The sequence below is a fragment of the Ischnura elegans genome, chromosome 3, assembly GCF_921293095.1.
Source record: "Ischnura elegans chromosome 3, ioIscEleg1.1, whole genome shotgun sequence".
Lineage (NCBI taxonomy): Eukaryota > Metazoa > Arthropoda > Insecta > Odonata > Coenagrionidae > Ischnura > Ischnura elegans.
The window spans coordinates 96,816,667-96,828,902 of NC_060248.1; the positions used below are offsets into that span (position 1 = coordinate 96,816,667).

Sequence of the window (12,236 nt, forward strand, 5' to 3'; positions counted from 1 at the left end):
ATGTCAAGTAAGGGCTAAATATTCATAATAGTGCAAGTCGGTCAAAGAATTAACAATTATTATTCTGGTTTTAAAATCTATAAGTTTCTCCACAAAAACAGATTTGTATCACTTCCCAATTATGTTGAATGACGGACTTGGGTTTCGCTAATTTACCCCTACAACGTTTATGCTAACATTTTTGCGATAATGATAACTGAGATCCACGAAAATAATGGAAGGATAAAATTTCTTTAAAAAAAGAACAGATTCAACCGGCAGGTTTTTGTGGACGCGGTCCAGAAACAGGAGTTTCGAGTATTTTAGGTGTAACATTGTTTCCATAAAAGTTTTCCAGGGTTAAGCGGTATGAATCAAGGCTGACTTGTCCGATTCAATTCAAATTCATTCATTAAAGGAAAAGAGGATGATGAACGAGCCGATTTTCGGCTCAACCTATTCCTTGCAATTTCATTATCGGAACCTTCTGGAAAGACAGGCCATTAGTTCTCACCGACCTCCTTCCTTCTACTCCAAAATGTTTATTGTGCATTCATACTTCTGTCCATCACATACTATAAATATCAACGATATAATACCGTGGCTGCTACATATCAATTCGTTACAAAAAAATTATATTTTTAGAATAATTAAGCTTATTTTGATATATTTATTACTTGGTGGATAAAGTGTGGATGCTGAATGAGTTTACATATCAATATTTCGTGTCTGTTCTTACTAACCTATTAACTATCATTCTTTTACACTCGTTAATAATAAATATTATCAACACTTATCTTAAAAGGTTATTTAGACCTTTCTTTGTGAAGTTTATGCTGATTATGAAAAGAGCGTGTTTTTTATCATTTTTATTGTAATTTCAGTTCTTAATCGGTTCGCTCATTGAGATTTTATGCTGAAGTTAGTCGAATTCTCAGAAAAAACGTGACAGTGATGAAACGATGTAGATGCTTTTTTTAAACACTGATTACGTTGGATGGATGAAAGTTGTGTCACTATTGCATGCGGCGCTGTTCTATTGTTTTCTATTTTCCTTTGCGACCCCACTCCACCCGGGCTTGTAACGCAATACTTTTTCTTGAGGAGGGGTGTAAGCTCGTCGGGACTTCAGAATGTCCAGTTGATCGACCTTATATGGATTGCCGAGCAAATTTCAAACACTTTAAAGGAGTGGGAGGGAGAGAATTTGAGTGGGGCGGCGTGTTGGATAAGTCGTAAGAGTCTTAAACAGTCTACAGACGGACACTGAAAGGTGTGAAGTTGAAGAGTGAGATAGAGACAGGTGCCCAACCATACATAGGCCTTAAAAAAAACATTGGTGTTCCCTTTTCGGACAAGTTTCCCACTCCATCCGTCTGTCAAGTGTTGCCCGAGGATAATGGAGTGTCCACAGCAAACGCCAATGTTCATATTAGTGCTTTTGTTGCTCTCCGAAACAGTGAGTTTTCAAGTCCTCCTTGCCTTACATGGAATTCGTTGTTTTGCATGCATGTTTTCCCCGGTCGCCATGGTGTGTGACCGTTGTGTTTGTTTATAAATATCCTGCGGTGGCCTACATTAGACTTCGGTTGTTTCTCTGAGTGAGTTTCGCTGTGAGCTAGGACCTTACTCATCCCGTGAAACTTCACCGTTTCTCACCTTTTCGGTGCTCCGATGCTACTTTGCCAATGTATTCGTCGCAGCGGCGGATTCAGGATTTTTTTTCTGGGGGGTCCTGACAGGCACACGGTCTTCTCATATTTGAGATTAAAAGCAGCATACTAGAATCACTGTACGAAATATTCTCTTTGTTTTGATATGAATGTTATTAATACGAAATTGAATTATTTAGGCTCCGTGATACAAAAAACGAAACGATAACCGTATGAAATATCTTGCCTATTTTTTAAGCGTCTGGAGCGACCTCTGACGGATCCTAGGCGGGTTTAGGCACGACCGTTTAGGGGGGTCACGGGGGCACGTGCTGCAGGCCGATATAATCTCATAGGGAAGGGGACTGCATAGAGGAGGCTCAATTCCATCCCATAGATGGCTGATTTCTGTTGCCACTTCGGTCGTATTTTATTTTCAAAAATGTCGGCGGAGCGGTGATGAGTGCAATGCAATCCACTTTTTTTCTAATATTTTGCATTATAATTTTTGCAATATAATCGCAAGTAATTAGTACTAAAAATAATGAATTTGATAGATCACATCATCACGCATATAAATTTCGGTTCATCATCATCATCATCACTAGATAGCAATCCTAAGACTTAAATATAACATATCATCATCATCACTCGCCCATAACAGTCCTGAGATTGGTTTGACGCAGCTCTCCACTCAATTCTCCTATCAGCTGATCTTTTCACACCTACGTATTTCTTCTCTTTCATCAGGCCATCATGTCTCAAGATGTGGCCTATAAAGTAGTTCCGTCTTCTTGTTAAGGTTTTCATGAGGCTTCTCTTCTCTCCTACTTTTCTTAGGACTTCCATATTTAAGTTTCCCGCTGTAAGCAGGTCTCTCTTTTGGTGGAATGCTCTCTTCGCCTGGGCTATTCTGCTGATAATTTATTTCTTGCCTCTCCCGTCACTAGTTATCTTGCTTCCCTAATGACCGAATTCATCCACCTCTATTAGTTTTTGCTTCCCTATTTTAATGTTAGTCTTGACTTCTTCTCTTCTGCTGCATATTAATATCTTGGTTTTCTTCGTGCTTATTTTCAGTTGATATTTACCTGTATTTACCCATTACCCTACCCGTATTAACCAGAATATTTTTCAAATCCTTCTCTGTTTCTGCTATAACGGCTATGTCATCGGCAAATCTTAGCATGCTAATTTTTTCTCCATGGATATTCACTCGCAATGCCTTTTCTTTGATTTCATTAATGGCTTTCTCAATGTAAACGTTGAAAATTACGGGTGACAATGCACAGCCTTGTCTCACTCCTTTCCTAATGCTTGTTTCTTCACAGCTGGGCCCTGATTTTATCACCGCTACTTGGTCTTTGTATAAACTGTGGATGATTCTTCTGTCATTGTAAAGAACCCCCATTTCTTTTAGGATTCCAAGCATTATGCTCCAATCCACGTTGTCAAATGCCATCTCTAGGTCCACGAACGCAACAAACGCTGGCTTGTTCTTTTCCATTCTCTTCTCTCTGAGCAGTCTAAGGGCCAATATTGCTTCCCTTGCGCCTTTGTTTTTTCTGAATCCTAATTGGTCGTCATCCAAATACTCTTCTGCTCCTCGTTCTATTCTTCTAAAGATGAATCTTCGACGCATGTGTAGTTAGGCTTATAGTCCTAAAATCTTCGCAGTTCTCTGCTCTTTCCTTCTTAGGAATAGGGATTATAATGTTCCTCTCGAAGTCCTTTGGTATCTCACCTGTCGAATACATTTCACTAATGATTATGTACAGCTAGTTTAACGTCTTCTCTCCTGCATTTTTAATTATCTCTGCGGGAATATCATCAATGCCAAACGTTTTATTTATCTTAAGGTCTCTTACAGCCGAATCAAATTCTGATCTTAAAATTGGGGCTCCAATGTCATCGGCTTCCACTTCCCTCTCGTTTTCAATAGCATTCGTTCTTAGGCTGCTTCCTTTGTACAAACATTCCAGATATTCCTTCCATCCCTTCCCTTTGTCTTCGTTTTCAATCATTAGTTCTCCTTTTTTGTCCCAAAGGGTATTACATCTTACGCCCCTTTCCTTAAAGTGGTTCCTCACTATCCTATGGGCGGCCTCTACTTTTCCATGTTTAAGACTGTTTTGAACGTCTTCACAGATATTTTTCATCCACGTTTCTCTAGCCTTCCGCGCTTTACGACATATTTCGTTCCTTACTCTCTTGTAACAATTCTGTCCTTCTTCTGTTTTCACAGCCTTGTATTTTCTTCTTTCTTCAATGAGATCTAATACTTCCTACGTGATCCATGTTTTTCTCATAACGACTCTTCTTTTACCAAGGACTTCGTCAGCTGCTGCCTGCAGACCACTTCTAATGGCTTTCCAACTCTCTTCCATTGGTTTATCGGTCGTATCCTCCTCTATTCTCTTTTCTACAGCTTCTTTAAAAGCCAGTTGATGCTGAACCTCCTTCAATTTTTCAACCTGCCATATATTTTTCACGGCTTTCTTCAATTTAAAAAATTTAAGATGGCATTTCATCACAACTAAGTTATGGTCACTATCGATATCTGCCCCTCGAAAACTTTTGCAGTTCTTCACCTGGTTCCTGAATCTTTATTTCACTAGAATGTAGTCGATTTGGAATCTTTGGAAGGTCTCCTGGTATGAGATCCCTAACTATACCGAATTTCCCCGTGTAATTCGGATCACTTTGGGGACTTTTGTAAATCTATTTAAATTCGCGGTGGGTGACAGCACATTCAAAGACCGAGTTGAGGATCCTCTTCTGAAAGTTTCGTGATCTTGCAGGTCCAAGAAAGAATGTAACTTGAAAAAAATTTCGGGGAAGTTCATTTGAAAAGACGGCATATTTTCGGTGGGATTCAGTTGGAGGGGTCACATTTAAGGGTGTATCACTCAAACATGTAAAACCTTAGGGGTCCCCCAGCTCGCTACGCCCTTGACTGCTAGTTCAGTCAATGAACATTTTGATACCCTCCTACAGCTGAAGTGAATATATACACACTTTAGTTTAGCTAAAGTGGAAATCGCTTCTTTCAATGCGGTTCAAATAATTTCACTTTGTTGGTTCTTATTAGTTTTAATAGGGTAGTTTCCTTCATCAAAGAAAACGAAAGGCATTCATTGCGATTCGTTACCCACCATTAGTGTATTCATAATATACAAATTATTTGGTTTTAGAAATATCAGTTTAGACGAATGGCAAGGGTCAATTTTAACCTCATTTGAAAAAGGCCAGATTGGCGCCAATGCGATTCCACTCCACGTGACGTCACAGGGACCTAGTTTCTACACGAGAGGATAGGAGTTATACATCGTCTGAGGTTACCAATGCATGCATGAGGCACAGAGCTCAGGGAAACATGTCTTAATAATCACCTATTAAAACTGGCTAAGATCGGAAAGTTTTCTTCGTTTCATAAGGTATTAATAAACCTTTTTTAAGCCAAGCGCTACCATTCAGCAAGGTACTCCGCTATCCGCTAGCATCCTGCGACGTATCAGCGCTAAGCCTCGCCTCAAGGTCACCTCACCGGGCGGGAGGGGGAACCAGAAATACGACGTACGGAGATATTTCCCGGCATTCATACTTAAGCGTCGCGTTTTCGCGCGCTTGAAAATTTTCACTTTTCATTTAATCGCGAAAAATAGATGTTGTCATTTAAAAATCTAAAAGCGTGAAATACGTACTCCAGGAGTAATAATCTTTCGATTAAAGCAATAAAAAAATAATAGGAAACCACCCTATTATCACTTCAGCGTCGCGATTCCTCATTAATTCGCAATTTGATGTGATAATTTCATTCATTGCTACGTTAACGATGGTAAAATTCATAAAACTGTTTACGAGAAATAAATCATCGGACTTGCTATTCAAATCGCCAACAGTTACTTCGATAACGAGTAGTGACTATCAAACTAATAACAGAAAATAAGCGAGTACAGCGCCAAGATTCGCGATGAATTTATGTGATAAACACAGCAGTGTCTCTCATGTGCTTGGCGATTTAGTCTGCGGATCTTTACTTGAGAAAAGAGCAAAATATGGGGTGAAATCGGAGAGAAGTTTTCTCACATGGCATGAAAACTATCTCACGGTTTCCGTCGTTAGATACCATTCCATTCCACTTTCTTAGGGCCATCAGGTGCAGAAAAAGTTGAGCGATTCATGAAATTAATCTGTGTGCTGGCTGGAACGCCTAAAATATAGGCGTTATATAATATAGGCCCTAAATGTATGTTTTTCTCTTATTCTTCTATTAATACTTTTTGCCTAATATTCCTTTGCGGTGATCCATTCGTTTTGGCCTGTGCCGTGATTCAACGCTAAAAGGGGCGATACCTGCTGGGTGGGAGCTCAGACCGTCTTCATTCATGCGCACATGTTATAATATTTTTATTTCATTTTTCCCTCAGTACTCATGAAGTTCCTATGAAGGGTATTGCAAGGTGGCTTAAACCCACCCCCTGCTAAATACTTTTGAGATGGCTCACAGGGTATTATACAGACGTAGAAACACTACGGAAAATGTTCAACCCACCACTATGCTTTGCAGGAATATTTCTCGGGTTTCCCACCGGGTGTCGTATCGGGTTGTAATTCCCAACGTTTCCATGACTAAGTCCGTCATCGTCATCAGGGGTTAATGTTGAGCCAAGTTTTTTCTCCGGTATTTATACTCATGAGGGCCGTTCAAGTGGGCCCTGATTGGTCCTTTCTGAATTGGGGTGATTTATAGTGATTGATCACTGACTTCCACGTATTACTTAGCTGGAAGCCTTTGTCTCTGTTTAGGTTCTTTTGGTGTATGTTGATTTGTATGGCTTCTTTGACAATTCGATCCCAGTAGTTGTCTGTGCGGCATAGCACTTTGGTACTTTTAAAATCTACTCGGTGACCGAGGTCCAGGCAATGCTCTGCCACCGCTGATTTCAGTGGGTGGAACAAGCGTATGCATCGTTCGTGTTCCGTCAGCCTTTTTTCTATGGTGCGGCCTGTTTCCCCAATGTAAACGTGGCCACATTCATATGGGATGCTGTATACTCCCGACGTCTTGAGGCCCAGGTCATCTTTCGGTGTTCCGATGCAGGTCTTTATCTTGCTGGACGGTTTGTGTATCGCTTCTATGTTATGTCTCTTGAGTATTCGGGATATTTTGTTGCTGACACTGGAGATGTAGGGGAGACAGACTCTGGCTACCGGTTTCTCCTTTTCTTCTCTGTTGTTCCTTTCTAGAGAGGTCCTTTTTAGGGCCGCCTATGCTTGGTATCCTTAGTTTTCCTCAAAAGTTCGAAGATATTGACTCATTACACTGACACATACCTGGAGGAGAGTAAAAATATACAAAAGCACGAAATTTCCACGAAATGGATCTCGAGTAGGTAGTATAGGAGCCTCCATATTTTCCTGGAAACTGTGATGTAGTTGAAAGCTGAAGCATTTTTTTCTCGGAGCACTTTATATGTGTCGGTGTAATGATCCTAAACCCATTTCATCACCTTCTTATGTTTCAGCCTGAAGGTCGGCTTGATAGGTGAAGATAGATCCCAACCCAATATAAACATATGGCTGTCAGCCTAAAAAATATTTTTCTGGGTTATTTCTCGTTAAGCAGTCGCAAATCTACCTGATATCAAAATGTCTCCACCACTGAGGATGCATTTACTTTGCCAAAGCATACTATATGGATCACTTCATTTACTTCGCCCAGTTAGTAAGGTCTGCTGCATTTGTTGGCAAGCGAACCATTGGTTAGATATAAAATACACAAATATGCTGCCGGACAAAATGCATCGCTTACGTGCACGTTTAAGTTCGATCTTATTATTTTACTAGCAGCTTAACGAATATAATGCATTATGGCTCATTCTTTCCGAGAACGGTAATGGATGTGCGAAATTACACAGAATTTTTCTTGACCAGAATTCGCACCCATTCTTTCCTGAATATTGCTAAAATCCTAGAAGTAATACTTTAGTATGTTTCAAGGTGAAATATGTAATTGAAGATGAAGTCATAGATACTTTGAGATATCCTACGTGGTAATTAAGCTAATTTTTAAACAGTAAAGCAACCTACTCTGAGGAAATTTCAGTTTGTAAATTCTCCTGGAATACGATAGTGGAACTCAATATAACTAACCGTGGTATAAAGAAATCTGTTTCGTTCGAAATGCTAGCTACTAAGTTACTATTTCTTTTAATACTAAAATAATATCCCCAGTAAAAATAGAAGGTCGACATGCATGTAGCTTTTCTTGCATGCCCTAAGTTTGTGGTGCATGTCTTTCTGGACGAAGTTAGCGGAGGTTTCGTTGTTTACAATGGCTTTTTCAATTATAGCAGTGTAAAAAATTTATTTCACACATACAGATTTAGTTATAGCTTCCGTATATCAAAACTGCATGTTCCGGAAACAAAAACCACGGGAAAGCAAAAGTTAAAATCTGGGCAAATCGATATTACGCGCAAAAAATGAGTACTTTATTGAGATAAAACTAAACACGAGAAATACTTCGGAACATAATATTTTTAAAGTATATGACCCAACGTAGAAATAAATTATCTCTCTTATTCTATTGGTCGCATTCAACGTGGTTGCTCCGTGTATTATTTTGACCATGCTGCGTAAACTGCGGTGAAGTTAACATATGTACTGTAGGTAAGTGCATATTGAGTAGAAATACTCACCTCTTGCCAAGCGCCTCAGAGGTGGCGCTATGAAGGTGCAAATGTGAATTTATGGGGATTACAGGGGTCATGATCCCCCCCCCAAAGTTATCTAATTTTTTAAAAAATTTTATAAGTTTAATAGTTTTTGTATCCTTCTAAAGGAGTAAGGGGCAACTGGCAACTTTAAAAAATAATAATTCTCCCGTGTAATATTTTAAAGCAATTTACACGGGGAACGCCCATCTCTTTCGCAATAGGGTAGTTTCCTTCATCAAAGAAACCGAAAGGCATTGATTGCGATTTGTTACCCACCATTCCTGTATTCATAATATACAAATTATTTCGTTTTAGAAATACCGGTTTAGACGAATGGCAATGGTCCATTTTTATCCTCATTTGAAAAGGGCCAGATTGGCGCCCATGCGATGCCACTCCACGTGACGTCACAGGGACCTAGTTTCTACACGAGAGGATAGGAGTTATACATCGTCTGAGGTTACCAATGAATGCATGAGGCACAGAGCTCAGGGAAACATCTCATAATAATCACACATTAAAACTGGCTAAGGTCGGAAAGTTTTCTTCGTTTGATAAGGTATTAATTAACCTTTTTTAAGCCAAGCGCTACCATCCAGCAAGGTACTCAGCTACCCGCTAGCATCCTGCGTCCTATCAGCGCTCAGAGCCTCGATCAAGGTCACTTCACAAGGCGGGAGGGGGAACCAGAAATACGTCACACGGAGAGATTTCCTTACCCGTCGCGTTTTCGCGCGCTTGAAAATTTTCACTTTTCATTTTATCGTGAAAAATAGATATCGTCATTTAAAAATCTAAAAGCGTAAAGTACGTACTCCAGGAGAAATAATCTTCCGATATAGGCAATAAAAAAATAATAGGAAACCACCCTATTCCACATTCCCCGGTCCCATGTTCAGACCCCCACCCCAAATTTGATGTTGAATCCGCCCCTAAAGATAACCTCGCATAGGATGAATTCTCTCCACGATATTCTTTTCGTTATAAGGTTCCTCCCAGCGCTTCTTGTACCACTTTCCAGAATTCAGCTGGTATCTCATTCATACTATCATTGTGAAGCTATAAATTTATGAGGGACGGAGTAACGGAAATGACCTTTTGGCCGTCCAAAATCAGATACGCCCTGGTATAGTGGAGCAAGCTCGTGCACGAACTTGAATCTACTCGTAAAGACACCATTCGTGAGGGCATGAAAAATTTAGCATTGAATTTTCCAAGAATAAGTCTTTTTCACTAACTCAAAGCTAGTGTAATTCTCGTATGTCAGGATATACGAGGCAAATAAATTAAGGGCCGTTTGGTCAAAGGAAAAAATATACTCTTTTGAAGCACATTGAATTGGCATTTCTAGTTAGCTACAAACCTACTTCACTTATCTACATAATCGCCGTTCACATCCAAGCGTAGCCTGAGAGTTGAACTAATAGGGTAGTTTCCTCCATCAAAGAAAACGAAATGCATTTATTGCGATTCCTTAACCACCATTAGTGTTTTCATAATATACAAATTATTTGGTTTTAGAAATCCCAGTTTAGACAAATAGGAATGGTCAATTTTAACTGCATTTCAAAAAGGCCAGTTTGGCACCCATGCGATTCCTCTCCATGTGACGTCACAGGGACCTAGTTTCTATACGAGTAGATAGGAGGTTTACATTGTCTGAGATTACTAATGCATGCATGAGGTACAGAGCTCAGGGAAATATCTCTTTATAATCACACATTAAAAATACCTAAGTTCGGAAAGTTTCCTTCGTTTGCTAGGGGAATAATAATCCTTATTTAAGCCAAGCGCTACCTGCTAGCAGGATACTCAGCTACCTGCTAGCAGCCTGCGTCGTATCAGCGCTCAAGCCTCGCCCCAAGGTCACCTCACACGCCGACAGCTGGAACCAGAAATACGTCACACGGACTTTTCCTATCATTCCTATTTAGCCGTCGCGTTTTCGCGCGCTTGAAATTTTTCACTTTTCGTTTCATCGCGAAAATATATATCATCATTCTAAAATCTAAGAGCGTGAAATGCGCACTCCAGGAGTAATAATCTTTCGATTCAGGCAATAAAAAAATAATAGGAAACCACCCTATTGGCAATGCCCTTCTTAAGTTCTTCGGTTTCGAAACGCTGACCACCGAGCCACTGTTTCAAATTGGTTTCACGGCACTATTCTTTCCTTCACTCATAACTGTAGGTCCATTAACTAGACACAAGTCCCGATGAGTTTTACCAGTCGACAATCGTTTTCCATATAAGAATCGTGTGACTGAGCGCAGTGGCGTAATTAAGGGGGGGGGGTTTGGGATAGATCCCCCTTCTAAAGCCTCTGAGAAATAATTTTTTTTAAATACTGTGCAGTTTTGATACATAATAACTGCATCTGCTTTAAGTTAAATTTTAACTGCCAAAATGATGTAAAATGCATTTCCAGGCATGCCACTTTTCTAAAATTTTCCCGGACCCTCCTTGCCTGGGATGGGGGTCGCCCCTCGAGGCGACCTATCCCCCCCGAAGGGTATTCCTAGTTACGCCACTGCATGCTTGGGTGCGCCGGTGATCCGCAGTGGCAATGACCGGCTGCTAACCGGGTTTTTATCGGCGCCAGTGCGTGGTTAGTCAGTGTGCAAGCTCCCATGCCCTCCCATTGATCACTATTGGAATGTGGACGACCTGTATTTTAGCGGCCACCCAAAATCGGTGTGTGGAGTCGCGTCACCTATCTAACCCCTCATCATTAAACCAATATTAAATATTTACAACTATTTGCATTGCCAATAAAAATAATACATAAAAATACGAAATGCTGTTTCAGATGAAAACATAATGACATTTGTTAACATGATGATGCACATAATTACGAAAATACGATTTGTGAAAACATACCGATATAGCATGAAATGGTAGTACAGTTGAGGACCTCAAATCCGGAAAGCTTGGGACTAAAGGGTCTCTGGATTACTGGTTTTTCTGGATTTCTGGTCTTGAGGGCCTTCCCAAATATATTTCCCATTTTTAATAACTCCTCTTTGATTTAAAGTAGGACAGGTGAATTCTCCATTTCTCTAAGTCATATAATCAAGGAGAGTGAAGCTGATGACTTGTTTCATCACTCGTATTTTTCCATAGTGAACGGTGTACATGTGGTCACCTATGACACCTCCACGTAGATGCTTATGTAGCAAAGTAAGCCGTGAGCCATTCTGGATTTCTGGTTTCAGGATTCCGTATTTGAGGTCCTCAACTGTATAACGTTGTGGCAAGTGGCCTAAAACGCTAAATACTCAGGTTGCAACATATACTGGAATGACTGCATAACCGGAATGTACTGTCTTTATTTTAATTCTGAAGTGCCGCTGTCTGCCGGTGGAGCCGAAGAGTGAGCCGAGGGGCGGCTGGGAGAGCCTTGGCGTGCCGCCTAAGCGCCAGGCATCGTCCCTCCCGCGCTTCGACCACCGTCACCCGTCACTCGTGGACCGCGCCGACCGGGTGGCCGGCGCCTTCCGCAGCATCGTCAACTTCCTCGCGTTGGTCGGCGAGATCGAGCACTTCATCAGCGAGAGGGCGAGGAACGTGATGCGCAAGCTGGCCAAATATTACGCAGCCGACGAAAACGTGGACTGCACCTCGTGCCTCAAGACGTGGAACAAACGGGAGGCCGCCGAAGAAGGGAGGCACCTGATCGCCAAGGGAATGACGTGAGAGGAGCGGAGAGATCTCTCGAAGCGACCCGAAACACTGTGGTTTTTCCTTTTCCTGATTTGTATCAGTGTGGCAGACCTTGCCGTTGTGAAATGATGCTCAAGGCTGGGACAACGCCTACCCCTACGCAAAAATCTGTGAGCCATCTCAATGGGTTTTAGCTGGGAACGACTAAATGCTGGACGCT

At 41.0% G+C, this 12,236-nt stretch overlaps 1 protein-coding gene across 1 annotated transcript; it reads left to right on the plus strand.

Annotated features, from left to right (window-relative positions):
* Nucleotides 1-1,163: 1,163 nt before the first annotated feature.
* LOC124156212 lies at nucleotides 1,164-12,054 on the plus strand. The gene is made up of 2 exons (XM_046530606.1): nucleotides 1,164-1,438; nucleotides 11,699-12,054. The coding sequence occupies exons 1-2, from the start codon at nucleotides 1,379-1,381 to the stop codon at nucleotides 12,047-12,049; spliced, it is 411 nt and encodes a 136-aa protein (XP_046386562.1). The 5' UTR covers nucleotides 1,164-1,378; the 3' UTR covers nucleotides 12,050-12,054.
* Nucleotides 12,055-12,236: the final 182 nt, after the last annotated feature.